At 37.0% G+C, this 18024-nt stretch overlaps 1 protein-coding gene across 4 annotated transcripts in view; it reads left to right on the top strand.

Moving 5' to 3' along the window:
- Window positions 1-9391, top strand: part of KXD1 (KxDL motif containing 1) — a 77567-nt gene extending 68176 nt beyond the window's left edge. For all 4 annotated transcript variants that reach the window (XM_044053948.1, XM_044053946.1, XM_044053947.1 and 1 more), the window contains exons 4-6: window positions 3832-3984; window positions 5678-5724; window positions 8816-9391. In XM_044053948.1, coding sequence (XP_043909883.1) covers window positions 3832-3984; window positions 5678-5724; window positions 8816-9069 — 454 coding nt within the window. In that variant the 3' untranslated portion in view covers window positions 9070-9391. The remainder of the gene's footprint in view (window positions 1-3831; window positions 3985-5677; window positions 5725-8815) is intronic.
- Window positions 9392-18024: the final 8633 nt, after the last annotated feature.

The following is an 18024-nucleotide window of genomic DNA, read 5'->3' as shown; positions in this document are numbered from 1 at the left end:
CCCAGCCGAATATCTGCAAGAAGCTGCATATGTCATAGCATACCCCATCTCGATCCTAATTAATCGAACCATAACAGAGGCCACAGTCCCCTCAATTTGGAAAATATCCTACGTTATACCACTCCATAAAGGTAGCTCATCCACAGAACTATCAAACTATAGACCAATAGCCATATTGTCACCACTTGCCAAAATCATGGAAGAGTGTGTGCACAAACAATTTCTATACTATCTCATCCAGAATAAACTACTGACCAACTCACAACATGGATTTAGACCCCACCATAATACATCCACTGCCCTCCTCTCTTTTACCAATATTATTAACCATAACCAAAATAACAAAAAAAATATATCCTCAGCTCTCTTTTTGGACCTGTCCAAAGCCTTCGACATGGTTAACCACCAGTTACTTCTCCACACTCTGAAAACCCTGTATTTAGACAACCAAGCTCTCGATTGGTTTCATGCGTACCTCTCTGGTAGGCAACAAGCAGTACTGTGGCAGAATAAGCTCTCTTGCCTGTTACAAAATACCATAGGAGTTCCTCAAGTCTCCATATTAGGACCTCTTCTCTTTTCAGTCTTTATTAATGATCTCCATACAGTCATCCCCGATGCCACCTGCATTCAATATGCAGATGACTCTACACTAATATGTTCCGATACCTCTCCAGTTAACCTACTACCTACAACCCAGCTCACTTTTACTACAGTGGAAAACTGGCTATCAGATCGTCACCTGATCTTAAACCCAAACAAAACCAAACTACTACTCTTCTACCCAACCCATAAACCCTCTCCTACGTCTTTTACCCTACAATCCAACAATGGCACTATCATCTCTCCAGACTCCTATACAAAACTATTAGGAGTTACCATTGGCAATAAACCTAGATTCGATATGCATATCAACCAAACCATTAAATCCGTTAACAAGAAACTCTGATCATTGTACAGGATAAAATCCTTCCTAACTCCAATAGCCAAAGCGGCCATTGCCCACTCACATCTTCTCTCGACCCTTCTATATGCCTCTCCCGTGCTTACTAACGTTAATAAATCTGACCTAAACTGTCATGTTATAATCATATTGCCAGATTTGCAACTGGCATGCCCTATAGAACACACCACTGCTTTAACCTAAAAAAAAAACGTGGCTGGATAGAACTACCAAACCTTCTCCAGCTGAACCAACTCATAGAAGCATTTAAAATTCTCAAAACCCGATAACACCCCTCCACTGAAAAATATAATTATTCCTTACACCAATCTAAGCTGTCTTCGCTCATCAAACAGGTTGCTTGTCCAAACAATCAAATCCTATAACTCAGGGGGTGATGCTCTGTTTGCCAACGCCATTGGAAAAATATGGAACTCCCTCCCCTCCAACCTTACTCTTACTACCTCCTTAGTCCAATTCAAGAAGAGTCTAAATCTCCATTTTAAGCCACATTGACTTTGCCAATGCTCTAACCCAGATTAGCTCCTCTTCGTTAAACCAAGGTCATACTTTTCCTCTTGATTTATCTAAGTTCAAAAACTTTAACCTTTTATTCTCAAATGATCTAACTCTATTTCCTTGACTTATTTCTGACCATAAATGGAAACCCTTAATTCTTTTCTAAATGGACAACCTAGAGAAGGGACCTGTAACCCCAAACAAGAACAATATATTGTAAACTAAACTCAAAATCTATAATTGTCTTATTTTTAAGTTAGTATGTTTTAATAATCTGTGTGAGAACTTTCGTATTTTGTGGTTGTTACAGCTAGGATGTATTGTAGCAGTATGTAAATTGATTTTTTTTCCTCTCATATGCTTTACTATATGTAACAATCTGTAATTGTGACAATGTTGGAGCTTTTCTCCCCGGGCCTCCGCTGAAAATGACATGTATCCAATCAGACCATCCCAGTCAACAAATGTAAAATAAAATAATGAATAAATGTGAAACATAGAAGGACTTTCTGACCACAATGGCAATGTGGTGGTCAAAAGAAAGGTTGCAGTCAGCCTGTGTTCCCAGATCTCTTATAACGCCACCTTTGTTCAGTGGACTACCATCGATGTGGTAATTCATGGGAACCAGGTTTTTCCCAAAGGGGATGACTACACATTTTTTGGCATTGAGCTTAAGGCCATGGTTCTGACACCAATCAGACTCGCCAATCGGACTCGGTGAGGCCTTTATGTAGGATGTCAACATCACTTGGAGTTAATAATAGCTCCCAACTTGCAATCATCTGCGAACTTTGCCAGCCAGAGTCATAAAGTTCATAATGTTTGTCTCATTTTGCACTTTAGTCATGGGCTACTGTGCATAAGATGTGTTTGAACCCCCAGATGATTTATAGTCAACTGTCCCTTAACTTTTGAAGAGTCTTATTCATTTTGTTTCTCTTCTGTAATGAGTGGGCACCCTTCTCTCTCTCTTTAATGTTTTTTCTGTAGTAGCCTCTTTGAAACAGCTGAACTGGAAGCTTAAACACTGAAGCCTGTGTATCCTGCCATCCCTTTATTCCAATGAGGGTTGTTTACCAGCATTCTCTCCTAATCTGAAACTGAAACTGATTTGATCCATACTTAACATATGTGCCTTTTCCCAGGCTTTCTATTTTATGTGTTTCTTGTATGCAAGGTAAATCCACAACACACACACCACACACTTCCACTCACTGAAAGGGTGTAGAGCTAAATCACCAGCACCAAAATGACTAAGGGGAAGCCTTTGTTAGAGTAAAGCAGTCTGATTTTTGATGTTAAACGCTGGGTTTGGAGCTATGGTTGTGACTTATGAAATGCATGTAAAACGCATCCATTGCGATTTGTCAAAAGTCTTATAATTTTTGTGGGGTCATTCTGCTTAGCTGTTGAGTACTCCCCCCTTGAAGTGAGGGTGCTTTTGGCCCATTTATCTGTTGTGGGTGAAGGCTGAAAACTGTGAGTAGTGCTATCAACAGGCATCTACCTACACTTGCCTGGTTTTCACTCTGCATGTAGGGGAACCTAATGAGAATACATCATCTGCTTTGCAAGCGATAAAACCCTTGTGGTAATTTTTTGTAATGGGGGTACACCCTGGGCATATGTAAATCCCCCACCTGAGACAGGTGAGCAGGCATTTGCACATTGCTCTTCTCCAGTTTCTGGACCACTAATAAGAACCCAGGTTGTATGAGTTATAGTTGATGCTTTCTTCCTCTGTGTCATGGAGTTGGCAAAGGTAATCAACTTGTGCTGCATTTTGTATGACTGCTGTGTTATAAATACTTGCTGTTAGTTGTTGTTATGACCCAGCAGATTTATGATATTTTAGAAGCCAAATTAAGTTAGTGCTTTTGGAATGAGCTGCATAATTTATAGATGCTGACTGCTTACACTTTGTGTCACATTTATATAACAGGACTATATTTATTGACTTTCTTCCACTGCTGTGAGATTGCACTTGCTTTATTAGTGTATAGATTTCCACAAGAAGAGCATACCCCTTGTCTCTAGATTTTCCACATTTAGCAGTGGCCAAACCTCTGATTCATTACCAAGACTTTGAGTCCTTTTGCTGGCTGATAGAGACATGCGAATGTTAGAACCTTATCAGCCAACACATATGCTCATTTAAAAGTAATGTAAATGATAGGCAGTGGAAAGGTTTTTATAGCACTTCACCTAAATGGAGTAATGGTCTAGTTTCTTTATTTAAATGCTATTTAGATTCACATTCTCAAAAAAAATGTTACAATGCCCATTTATTTTTGTGACTGCAAGTAAACAACATTGCACCTTTTCTCATCTCAAGTTTTAGTTAATTCCTCTTTTTACATTGACAGGCTGGACAGATTTGAAAAAACAAATGAGATGTTGCTAAACTTTAATAATCTGTCTAATGTGCGCCTACAACAGATGAATGAGCGATTTGTGCATCATACAAGGACACTGGTTGAAATGAAGAAAGACTTGGACAGCATCTTCAGAAGAATTCGGTGAGTTATGTTTGGTGCGTTGATCTGTACTGGCAGTGAAAATATGGTTGAACTCGTCTCTCTGACTAAAGAAGCCTGCTATTTTTCTCTTAGTGTGTAACCCAGTGCAGAGCCTCATCTTTGTTTATAAAAATGTTATCTCGTAGGACAGCAGTTCATGACCAAGACAGTACAAGCCCTGTAGCATTACAGAGGTAGTGTCTTAAATTGGATCTGTCCTTAGGAGATATTATTGAAGAAAGTATTACACTCATTACAGCATTTAATAATGAAAGATTTTGCTCCCTTTTACATGTTCCCTGTCGTAGTAAGGGACAATGTGCTTTATCAGCTGTCCTTGTTGTGATATGTCAGTGGCTTCTGTAAGTTAAGCTGAGGACCATTTGCCTTTGCATTGGGCATGATCTCACTTTTGGCTTAGTCATTTAGTCTAGTCTGTTAATTGAACCTCTGAAGCAAAGCACTTGCTCTGAATATCTGATTTTGGTCTGAATTTCCAGCAGTGGACTTTTTGCTTTCTGCTATGTTACCACCATCCACCTGTTGAATATTAAAGGTGTGTCCAAATATACACAGCATTTGAATGGTATTAGTCTGAAAGTTGGATTATAATTTTTTAAATGTTTATTCCAGAGAGCACAGTCAGTATGCCTGCTATTCCGTGGTTCTTTTGGTGCTGCTCTTCATGATTTTGCTTTTAAACTGTATAACTGTCAGTTTGTCATCACATTTCATTCTTTGCAGCTGCACTGTCGAGTACAAAACTTGCATAGATGTAGAACCCCAAGTCCTTAGTAAATCCCAACAGACCATAATTTAAGAGTAGGTGGAATTTATAATGTACTAGGAAGTGGAAACCCTTACTTTTTTTGGCTGTGTGATTTACAGAGGAATAAAACTGCTTAGTCTTGTGGCTCACAAAGTTTTTATGTCACATTTCTGAAGAGTAGTCGTTGATCTTATAATATAACAGATTAAAATTATTACGTCTGAAGTATTTCTGCTTGTACAGTTATGTAAATATTTAATTTGAAGCCTGACTCTGTCTAAGAAGGCTTTAACCCTGACTCTGTCTAAGAAGGCTTTAACCCTGACTCTGACTCAATCAACCAGGGTTCAGTTAGCAGAACTGTCAGTGGGGGATCCAGGTAGGAGGGGGAAAGAGTAAAAGATCATGACCCCTCCTCTGTCGATCTCAGGGGTGGGGAGGTTTGTGGACATTCAGGGGTACACTGGGCAGCCTGAGCTGTCTTGTGAAGATTGGGGAAATCACCTCTTTTGCTTTGGGTAGAGAGATGAGGCTACTTGCAGGGAATTCCCCTTGTGGAAGTAAGAACATGCTCAGTGGTCAGCCCGTTGTATGTCCCCTCCCCTGTACTTTGCAGGGTGGCCGCTGGCTGGGGCTTTGTGTGTGTCTGTGTGTGTAAACTTGAACCATCCCTCATGGCTGGCTGAATGATGGAACCTTCCAGCTGGCTCTCACCATAGTGATGGGGAATGAATGGACCAACTGGTCAGGAGGGGACTATTGATTGACGGACAGTCGGGACAAAACAGAGCAAAAAAAGTGATGTGACTTGAAACTGCATATGGTAGATTTTAAGTGTCTGTCTTCTGTGTGACCTGCAGACTAGTTTTGGATTTATGGACTACAATATTAAAATTAACTGACACTTTTCCCCTTTTGTTGTAGGACTTTGAAGGGGAAATTGGCAAAACAATATCCAGATGCATTCAGCAGTAAGCAGTTGTTTATTATTATTGTCCTCATCATCATCATGTCGGGAAAAACTGCAGTGAAATCCAGCTTGTTTTAAAGTTTGACCCTGCAGATTTTGTGTGTGTGTGTGTCTGTGTCTCTGGAATATTTGGATAGCAATAATGATTCACTGATTCTCAGTTTCAGGTACTTGTGATTTCTATACAGTATTGTACACTTATGTGCTTGTTATTGACTGTTGTGTTACATTTTAATAAGTGCTGAAATGTGATTTGGATAAATGATGCGCATAGGCAAGGCTCTGTGCCACCTTCAAAATGTTTGGTTTACAGCCAGGCCTAGCATCCAGCACTGAGCTGGCATATGCCCAGGTAGGGAAGTGTAGAGGTTGGATGATGTGGAAGTTTGGAAATTTACTGTTTACTGGATAGTAAATGAGCAGCACTTTCTGTGAAGTAATCATGTGAGTTTTATACCAGATGGAGGAATGGAGCAGCTGTGATCACACTGCTCATGATGCAGGTGGGGTATGGTTATCACAGCTGCAAAACAGTGTATTATTCATTTTAACCCTTAGTAGTAGTAGTTTATTGGAAAAGAGTTGCATGTGATTTTGCAATAAGCTTCTGCTTCTGCAGATGTGAAGCATCATTTAAATGTTTTATTTCAATGGCTCCGTTGAATTAAGTGTAACATTAATTTGTTAATATTTATTGCATTACTGGAAGTTAAAGGATACCTCGGAGGATTTCTGTGTAATGGACATTGCCACAAAATGCTGTCTAAAAAATGTAAAGAAATTGCCAGTAAGATTCTGATGTAAATCTTGCTGTTTGGAGTTTTCAGTATCTCGTCAGCAAGATGGCTCAATGGAGCTTCACAGCTTTATGTTCTTTCCTGACCCCTGGTCCTTGCATGGAGTTTGAATGTTCTACTGTGTCTGAGTGGGCTTTCTCTGCATACTCTAGTTTTCTTCCACATCCCAAGAGCATGCACAGTTAATTTATGGCACTAAATACTGTCTCTGTGTAATGCTTTACCCCAGGCCCTTGTTGTCAGAGTCATGACTGAAAGGATCTGAGGGCCAGTTCACTTAACTGGTTAATAAATGAATGAATAAAAAATAAATTGTGTTATTAAGATGGTTATAAGGCTGCAATACAAAAAATGTAAAGAACATTTGCACCTATTGAATTCGGTGAACTCCTTGATAAACGTTTGGGTTGCTACTAGTCTTGTATTCCCACAGACATGCGCACACACACACAGTACTAAAGTGCTTCCTCACTTGCTTTCACTTACCTGACTAAATGATTTTCTAGAACTACATCTGTTATTTAGAATTAGTAAATATGCAGTATGTTATTTTTCCTTGTGTTTCTGTTCAGACTTGTTTAGTGCTTGGCATCACCTTTACAGGTCAGCTTACCCAGGTACCAGGTCTCAAATTAATTCAGATTGTGCTGCTTAGTTGGTACTTGCCTTGCTCAACTGCAGATGTTTTTTAGTCTTTTGCATTAGGAGGGCTGGCTGTTTGTAAAAGTTGCATACATGAAAACTTACTGACAATTACTATTATGGTTTAGTTATTTTTGCTTCAGGCATTAATTTCTGATAATTGTTAATTTAATAAATGATAGTAGTAGCTGTTAATGAATATTTATTTACTTTTGTGAATGATGATTATTTCTGCTTATGAAGTAAAATTCCAGAGTGTGATGTTGAACTTTTTCACAAATGTGAAAGAAACGGGATGGCACATTGAGGAATAATGTGATTTCTTTTAATCTGTCAATTATGGATGAGGTGGGTAGCGATGGGAAATGGCTTGCTGGATTTATAATGTGCACACAAAATTAGGTCTCCTCAAAGAGAAAATATATTAAATGAATGGTAATGAGGAAGGCTTATCATAAGATCATAGGAGGTTACTAAGCTACAGGCCATGAGGCCCTTTCAAGCCTAGCCAATAATTTATGCCATGTTTCCAAAGTCAGCACCTGTCCCCCCCTGTCAAGCAGGGACACAGGTGGGATCCCAGAGGTAAATTTTTTATTTCCCATCCAATCATCCAGGTTACGCTTAAACGAGGACAGAAAGGTACTCTGTTTACATGAAGAGGGAGTCTATTCCACAGATGGGGGGAGTCTCTGGGACACAAATCTGTCACGCCAGCAGGTTCTATTAATGTCGCAGGCTAGGTTTAGGTCCTGAGTGCATGTTAGACGTGTGGTGTTTGATTTGCGGACACATTCATTTGAACAAATAGTTTTCACATGCATGCACATGTAAAAATGTCTTGGAGCTTTCCTTGGGCTAGCATGTAATTACTAGGACACTGATTTTTTGTGTCACATGTTTTCTTGTTTTTGATTCTTTTCAGTAACATGCCAGTCTTGATTACTTTATTTGTATGCCATTATCAACAAATAGTTTGCATAAGCAAACATGCTGTAAACAGACTACCTTTAAAAGCCAGCCTGATGGTGCAGAGGCATGGCATGCATCTATGCCACCAGCTATCCAAGCTCGGGAAGGGATGCATGCTACCAGCAGGGTTGGGGGGTATAGAATGGCCATCTCTACCATTGTGGGGGAGGGTGATGAGGAAGCAAACTTGGGATGTCCTGTGAGGTATATTAAACACAAGGAGGTGACACTGATATCTTGACATTATTGTACTAGGAGTCTCCACAGCTAGGGACATTGGTTGCCAGAAGAATGATGGCTCCCAGGCTCTTTGCCTCTCGCTCCTCATTGGATCCCTCACTCCTCTATCCTAAAAAATGATTGGTGTTGAGGTTAACTTGCAGAGGATTCAAAGGGCCCACCTGTTGAAGGGTCACATCTGGGGTATCCATCAGGGATTCACTGAGGGATCCATGGATGGGTGAGCACCGAAGGAAGTATGAGCAGCCTGAAATTGTGCGGGGCGGAATTGGTGAGGGGACTAAAAAATGGACTACCTTTAAAGCTAAACACTTTGGCAGGTTTAAAAGTACAGACTGTTCAGAAGTTAGATAATTTTGTTCCTGCTCCGTAAAAGAACTAATTCAGTTGCAAGCTATACTAAACTGTAAGTTCTAAAACATATGTTGTTCTTGTGTCTAGATGTTCACGAGTCCCCAATTTTGGAAGATGAAGATGATGATGATGAATTTGATCATATTCATCAAAGTATAGCAACCACCATTGCTACCTCTGAGTTGAGCACAGAGTCCTGTGACACAAGCCCGGATATAATCTCTCCAACAACAAGTCAGGAACTGGAGGAGTTATCACAAGGACATGCAGAAATTCTAACTTTAAATGGACAGAGTGAATCTTACCATAAGTCATCAGATGAGCCTTTTGATGTAGACTAAAAAAAGAAAAACATTTTTTGGAGTTTGGAAAATGCTACAGAATATGCATTTCCATTTTTCATCTTTTTTTGTGCTTCCCTTTTAGCTACTACACTCATACTGCCAGAAGTTGCTTGTACTACTGGAAGGCAGCTTTGATTCATCAGTTCACTGCCTTTGGCTTCTTTGTCAATTCTGCAGCACATGTAACATAAGTGCAGGAAATTGCCTTGTGATTTTTATCTTTTGTTGCAGAATACACTACTGTCCTAAACTTTGTGTACTTCTGCTGTTTTTCTATATTCACCATCCTTCTTAACAAATAAATGTGATACAACATGGACTGATGCAGTAGAGCTGCAATGTAATGCATTTATTCTTAACAAAAGTGTTTAAATTGGTGGGAAACATAAATGCAATGGAAGAAATGCACTGCTCATGAGCCGAGAGCAGCACAGAAGTTACACTAGAAAATAATCCAATGCATTGGAGTAAGTTAGGAGTTCAGTAAATGGATCATTGTATACAGGTTCAGAGTATTTTGAAATATGGATTATGAAAATTTTGAAGTTTGAATTAGCAAAATAATGTATTCCAGAGAATGCTGATCTTTTCTTAAGAGTTTTTCTTAGTATATTGGATACACAGGACAAATGGGGCACTAATTTTCCTATCCAATAAACTTACTGATGCAGAAGTGAAGATTGCCTTCTTTTTCCCCTAGGTATTGTACATACTGTAATGTTGTTCCCTCATTGACCATTCTGCTGGTCTACTAACTGTAACTATCTGCCATCAGAGAAATGAAGGGTGTCCATAAATAGCTGCTGGACCATATGGAAAATTGAGATCAGTTCATTCTGTATGTAACATGCAACAATTATTTCTATAACACTGTACTGGTAAGTGAGACTGTCTACTTATCCAACCAGTTAATCTTAATTTTTTTCCTATCCATAAACATAACCAAAATTTGAGGTCATATATTCGGTACAAGGAGTAAAATGCAACTCCTTTTTTAAATTTGCAGTTTTATTACAAGGAATCTGGTTTCCATAACCACTGCGATGAATTACTTGTATTTCCACATAACTTGAATCAGTGAAGGCAGTTTATCTCAGTGAATTGCTTTTTTCCAGCTTGGAGTTCTGTTCTTCATACAAATTCTTGTTTGGTACAGTAAAAAAACTAATTTTTAAAAATGTTGTGCACTATGTCCAGAAAAAAATTCAGTGGATCACTTGACTAGTAACTTGGATTAGTGTTAGGAGTGTGTTTCTGAAACAAGAGCAGCATGGTGATGTGTACTGTACATGTAAACATGTCGTGGACTCCTGTTTCTAAAGTCTGAGAGGTGGCATCTGTGCTTTCATCACCCCTCCCTCTGTCCTTACAGGAGACCTAGAAGATAGTGCTGATGGCTCTCTCATACTGAAGCTATGAGGGTAAGCTGTAGCCCACTCAAGTTATTCATTACTATAGATTTCCCATTTAATGCGGATTTTTTTTACTTCTCTGAATGCATAGAATTGCATTTTCATTAACCACATTGCTTGGGATTGTGAAAAGAGGAACAGTGGGTGACTTTGTATATTTATAATGAAATCTTTTTCTTTGAGCATCACCCTAGATACCGGTTTTTATTGCATCTAAACCAAACATAGTTATTGGAGTCATGCTGGAACTGAATTTTTTGGAACTGAATTTTTTTTTCAGTTTCATTATTTATGTATCTATATATATATATATATATATATATATATATATATATATATATATATATATATATATATACATCTACAGGCAGTTATGTAGACAGGTTCATGTTGTCACATAGTAAGTATATGGTTACATGCACTAGTTTTTTAATATCCATGGAACTACACATTCTGAAGCATGGCAGTTGGGATATGGAAAATGGGGTAAGAAATACTGGTGTTCTGGGAGGTGTAGGGCTTCCATTTGTGATGCTGCCAATGCAGGTTTGGTTGGTATCTAATATTACGGTTTCTGCCAAGTGGGTAGGGCAGGAGGATTGAATGGCCAATATCCCCTGACCTATATCTGCTTCCTAGTGAAGACCAATGTAGTAACACTAGCCTGGTTACAAGTAGAAGTACTGGCACCTCTGGGACAAGCTAGTCTGTTCAGGTATACCAAGAGAAAGAGGAGGGGCAGCAGGAAGTGGATGAAGTTATTACACCTGTACTGAGCAAGTAAGTGTGTCATGTACAGTGGGCACTGAGAACAGACAGGAGGATGTTCTTTATTTATAAATATATATATATATATATATATATATATATATATATTATAAACTTGATTCAGTTAATTGACAGCACGTTTATAAAATATTATTAATACGAGTGACTGTGACTTTATTAATACACTATTCTTACTGTATGTGGTTTTGATATGTATGATACAGCACATTTTCCATGGTTGGGTAGCCCATTCTTCATTCCATTACTGTTCTTGTAGCAAAATTACCCTATTGTGCTCTTGAACATGTCAATAAGCAAAAAATACAGCAAACCTTGGATCCTGGTCTCTTCGAAAATACTTTTAATGAATAAAACTTGACCAAACAGGAAGATACTCCACGATACAATCCACAAATTCTAAGCGCTTTCACCCACTGACCTGGGGCATCATCAGAGTACAAAAAAGTAATCAAACAATCAGTTCATCACATCTTTAAAGATACAGTGAGAATAAAAACATATATACTGTCGAAAGAACAAAGAGAAACATTAAAATGTTATATATAATATTAAATATAATTCTCTCTAAGGATGAATTGAATAAATAAATAAATGGATAGCATAGTAAGAATTGAAGATTTGTTAAAACAATGATATAGATCAATAAATATAATTGATAAAATGTGCTGAATAAAAGTATATGTTATGTGTATAACCTATAGTGATGTAAATATAAAATGTAAGTGTGTATGTATATATATATATATATATATATATATATATATATATGTATATATATATATATATATATATATATATATGTGTGTGTATATATGTATATGTGTATATATATATATATATATATATATATATATATGCAAATATAATTATATAAATGTTAAATATAAATATACATATAAATACAATGTATAAATATAAATACTAATATTAGATATAAAATGTAATATACTGTATGAAATAATTAATAATCAACATAGTCATAATTATGTATGTAATTGGTTGTGTTGTAATGTAAATATAATAATAATAAAACTTATTATAACATGTATGAGTTGTGTAAAACACTTGTATGAAAAAACTTGTTAGATACAAAAATGACACTTCATAACATAACATTCAAATTTCATACACAAACAGTAAATAATAATAGTGTAGTTTTTGTTCATATAAAGTGTGATCTAAGTTTGGGAATACTAGTGATTGCTATTTGTTCATTAATGCCAGGCCATTTACAAGCGTTGAGCCTAAGTTGCCATAAGCATTCCTTAGCTTCTAACATGTTTTTTTCATCACCACCTTTGTGTATATTTTGTGGTATTCTGTCAATGACAAAAAACAAGAGTCTTTTAAAGTTAGTACAATTGATGCTGTGATTAAATAACATGTTAGTTGTTTTGTGTCTTAATGTCACTTAAATGTTCAATAATACGCGTTTTTAACTTTCTAATAGTTTTCCCTATGTAGAATGCTTGGCAAGCTGTACAAGATGCTGCGTAAACCACCATACTAGAATTACAGTTACAATGGCCTGGACATTTAATAGTCTTCCCATAATTAAAAATGGAAATGTATGGACCATCATTGTTGAATCTACATACATGACATGCGCCACATTTACTCATCCTAGAGTGTCTAACCAAGTCAGTGTTACAGTTGTTTTCAAATAAATTTTTCAAGTTTTTCCCTTTACTATAGGTAATTAGTAACTAGTATTCTCAAACTTAGATCACACTTTATATGAACAAAGACTAGACTATTATTATTTACTGTTTGTGTATGAAATTTGAATGTTATGTTATGAAGTGTCATTTTTGTATCTAACAAGTTTTTTCATACAAGTTTTTTACACAACTCATACATGTTATAATAAGTTTTATTATTATTATATTTACATTATTACAACACAACCAATTACATACATAATTATGACTATGTTGATTATTAATTATTTCATACAGTATATTACATTTTATATCTAATATTAGTATTTATATTTATACATTGTATTTATATGTATATTTATATTTAACATTTATTTATATAATTATACTTGCATACATATATACACTTACATTTTATATTTACAACACTATAGGTTATACACATAACATATACTTTTATTCAGCACATTTTATCAATTATATTTATTGATCTATATCATTGTTTTAACAAATCTTCAATTCTTACTATGCTATCCATTTATTTATTTATTTATTCAATTCATCCTTGGAGAGAATTATATTTAATATTATATATAACATTTTAATGTTTCTCTGTTTGTTCTTTCGACAGTATATATGTTTTTATTCTCACTGTATCTTTAAAGATGTGATGAACTGATTGTTTGATTACTTTTAATTATTCAATCAATTATTCACTTAAATGGTTTTGAATTTAGTACATAAGGGATGATCAGCAATGGTTTTTTTGTACTCTGATGATGCCCCAGGTCAGTGGGTGAAAGTGCTTAGTATTTGTGGATTGTATTGTGGAGTGACTTCCTGTTTGGTCAAGTTTTATTCATTAAAAGTATTTTCAAAGAGACCAGGATCCAAGGTTTGCTGTATTTTTTGCTTATTGCTGTGTTCAACTACTGGACGACAAGGCTCTTGAACATGTACCATTTCTTTGCACTAAATGCCTCTAAGTCATGCTTGAGGGGAAAAAATATTTAAATGATCTTATCTGCTGTCATGTCAATCTTCTGTCTTTTTTTTTTTTTAAAGCAGCTACTGTACATCTTTAGCTGGGCTGTTTTGAAGTTTTTACCTCTCAACATCAACTGGTTAATGTTTGGTAATGTTCTGCTTGGGTTATTTTAAATGCTGAAAGATGTTATTCCATTTCATTTTTGGTGGAACTGTCAGAATGTGTAGCTGCCAGCATACTACATAGAGCTAGTGATGGTGAACCCATGACGCACGTGTCAAAGCTGACACGCCACAATGTTTTGAGTGGCATGCCAGCAATCAACACCCGAGTTACCAAATATACTGCTTTTGCATTCGTTGCTCATGTGAAGTGCACTGAATTATTTTGTGCCAGGAGCTTTTGACACACCAAACCTAAAAGGTTTGCCATCACTGACCTAGACAAATCTTTTAACTACATCTCCAGGTGACCTGAAATATGTAGTCCCATCTTGAAGATATGCCATAGATGAGCATGCAGAGTGTGTGTGTGTTGTGTGTGTATAGTGTGGTGTGTGCGAGAGAGAGAATGCCTTTCTGCCTGTCCAGTGATCGACTGTGTGCATCTGCAGATATTCTTGAGACTTTAAGAATCATTTCCTGCCTTGCTCCTGTTAAGCACTACAATAGGCACTGGATTCACTGTGGTCCTGAACTTTTGTTATTTTATTTATTTATTTTTAAGGAAATGCTTGTTCATGCTATTTCATGAGGACATTGGAAGGTTACATCTTCAGAATGTCCATGACATTTCCTGGCTGCCACTCGTCCAATCACCAAGGAAATCAATCTTGTTAATTGTAAAGTTCTTCAACACATTGTTTAAACAGGTCCCCTCTAAAATGTTAGTCACTGACCCAGCCTGTACAGGATACACTAATGAAATGTACGGTGGGGGCAAATAAACATACTTTTTGTTTTCTCTTTAGAATGCGTATAATGCTTGTTTGGTGTACCTGTCTTGCCCATTTATAACAAAAGTGTGGCTTGAATTTGGCATGTGTTAACAAAATTTGATTTATGATGAAATATCGTGTTTGCCTTAGTCTAGGGTTCAAAGCTGCACATCTATTCCTAGACCGTGCTTTGTAGTTGTCAGCAGAAAATATCATCTTGACATCACTTTCGTTAAAGTGATGTTTAATTTCATTCCAGCAGCCAAAACCTTGTTTGTTTTTTACTTGCTTTAATAAGTTCTCAATCATATATCTTAACTTTGGTTTTTACTGCTTGTTTCTAAGCCTTGTCTTACTTTTTGACCTTGGTTAACACGTGCTGTTCACCAACAGCATCCATTCAGCATTTTCTAGGACCTTTCTCTATAGCGCTAGCTTGAATCTGTAGAAAGTTATGAGGTAATGCAGAATTACATCAGCACTGCTGTACAGTCTTCAGTGATGCATTTGTTCATGCAGGCATGTATGCATCTGTGTGTGTTATAAAAACTGGGATGCTACTTGTTCTAAAACTGTACACTACCCAGAAATCCTGCATTAACCATGAAAACTAGAGGTTTGCAGTACAGGTTAAAGTAAGCTCTGTGCATAATTAAAAAAAAATACCATGGTAATGATGGTAGCACCATACACGCACACACACGCACACTTTCACTTTAGTATTCCCTTTGGTCTTAATAGTGTAAGATGTCAAGCGTGAGAGAGAAGAAATGGCACAATATCTCCTATTAATCTGTTTTACTGTTATACAGGGTGTGTTTTCAGCAAACCATAAAATTTATTTTACGTGACCTGGAATATAGGAAATTCATTTTCAGTCAAGTGTAGTAATTTTTTAAGTGTTTTTCCCTGTGTGAAACGTAAGGAGATGTTAAGACTCTGCACTGCTACACATCTGGCATTGGCCAGAGGTGTAATACATCAACAGGGTCAAGAAATCTTGCTCTTTCTTTGTTCATGTTCAATTTCCTTGAATAATCACCTTGGTGCTATTGTTACAAATGAGACAATGACAATGTCCCTTCCTGAAGGAGACCTTCCACTAAATTTCTGATTGCTTTTCAACAACATTGAGGACAACACTGTTTGTTAAATCTGTCTGATGTCCTCCGCTGCTGCTGATAGTTTTAACACACCTTTCCAAAAACATTTCGGTATTGTTCTGTACTCTGTAGTTCTCACAAGTGTTGTTACAAAGTACTGTATAATAGTGGTGGAAGCAGCAAGTCATACGTACAGTTTCATGTATTCTGGAAGATTCATTCTACCATTACTGTAATTTTTGTACATTATTTTTGGCTTAAAAACTCTAATCACAATCTGGAAATTTACATGATGTAATTAATGAGAAATAAAGTTAACACTTAACTGGTTTTAGTCATGCTGTTAATTTTGCAGCCTTATTTAAGCATTCTTTGTTGGTTTGTTTTAAAAATTGGAATATCTTCTGTATGACCGTCAGTTCCAGTGCATAAATGAGTAGAATTGCGAGCCAAAGTTCAATAGGTCTGGATTCCAGAAAATGTAACTATACTTGAAGTGGGCATAAGTGGTTTCCAGAATACAGATCACCACATGGGATGTTTTAGTAATTTGCAAAGAAGTTAAATCACTTTTGATGCTTGACTTCACTGCCATAGTATACTAAAAACAATCAAAGGTCTCCCATATCCTTAATCATACCTGGCTCTGTATACAGGGAGTATTCATCAGTCTTGTTTTACAAGGACAAAAGTGCTTTTCACAATTTCCTTTTAAAATGAATGCTCTGGAGTTGGTCCCATTTTTTGAAGGAGGAGGATTTGGAACTGGAATTATTTTTGTTTTTAAAAACAATATTATTTAGTTGAAATGATTGTTCTAAATACTTGGATTTTGCACAATCCTGTGTTGGACTATGCTGATAAATCTTTTTCTATCATTAGTGATTTTTTTTTTTTGAGGGGGGCTGATATTTTCTTGCCGTTAGTCACTTTCCCAGTTCTAATGCTTCCTGATCCTTAAACTTAAGGTCACATTTGAGGTGAGATACAGTGGTTGCACTTACTAAATATTGATGGAGTTACAGCCAGTTCTTAGTAATAGAAGTACATGGCACCTACTTATAGCACTGGAGGCATGCTATTTTTGCTTTCTCAACTAAAGGAAATCAAATATACATATTCATGTCCTAATGCAGCCTCACACAAATGATCTAGTCTCCCTACTAGACCTAATCTGATAACAGGAAATGATTCCATCTGACTTATTCATCATTAATAGACTTTGTAGGGGTATAGAAACCTTCTTCTTACTAAAACTATCTCCCAGTCAAGCCATCTTTTCATTCAAAGCCTCAATCTCCCTTCTGAATCCAAAGAAGAAAATGTACTGTCTAACCTCTTACTTGGACTGGACTCCTGTTTCCAAACTAAACTCACAAGTGGAGTGTACAAGCTCTTGAATGCAAGCAATGCTGCCTTTAAGTCTAAAGACAAAGATGCCATTAGAGAAGCCAGAATGAAACTAAGTAGAGGAATAAGAGGCTATGCGGTTCTATGGGCAGAAAATTCAGGGTCACTTCTTGGACCTGAGACTCCAGGTGTCTGTGCCAAGTGATACAATCTATATCAAGCTACACGTCCCTACCTTTTCAATGTGATGATAACATGGAGTTTCTCAATGAGCTCAGCACCTACTTCAGCAGCTTTCAGAGGGGAAAAAACACAACAGCATTGAAACTGCCCACCAACCAAGAAGATGAAGTGCTTTGCCTTCACCCAGCAGATGTTCAAAGGATGCTGTGACTGGTGAACCCAAGAAAGGCAACTGGTCCTGACAATATTCTCCAGTGGGTGCTCAGGAACTGTGCTGCCCAATTAACTACTGTTGTCACCGACATGTTCAGTATCTCTCTGCATTAAGCCACAGTGAAACAAAAAAAACACACACGTACCAAAGTGCTTCAAAAATACAACCATTGTAGCACTAACCAAGAAGTCTACACCCTTAAGCCTGACTGACTCCTGCCCAGTAGCTCTCACCTCCACTGTAATGAAGTGCTTTGAGAGACTGATCAGACTACTTAACATCATCTTCCTGCAACACTGGACCCACTGCAATTCG

The sequence above is a fragment of the Protopterus annectens genome, chromosome 13.part0 (assembly GCF_019279795.1).
Source record: "Protopterus annectens isolate FY-2018-M chromosome 13.part0, PAN1.0, whole genome shotgun sequence".
In the NCBI taxonomy this organism is placed as follows: Eukaryota; Metazoa; Chordata; order Ceratodontiformes; family Protopteridae; genus Protopterus; species Protopterus annectens.
This window is presented reverse-complemented; position numbering and strand designations above follow the sequence as displayed.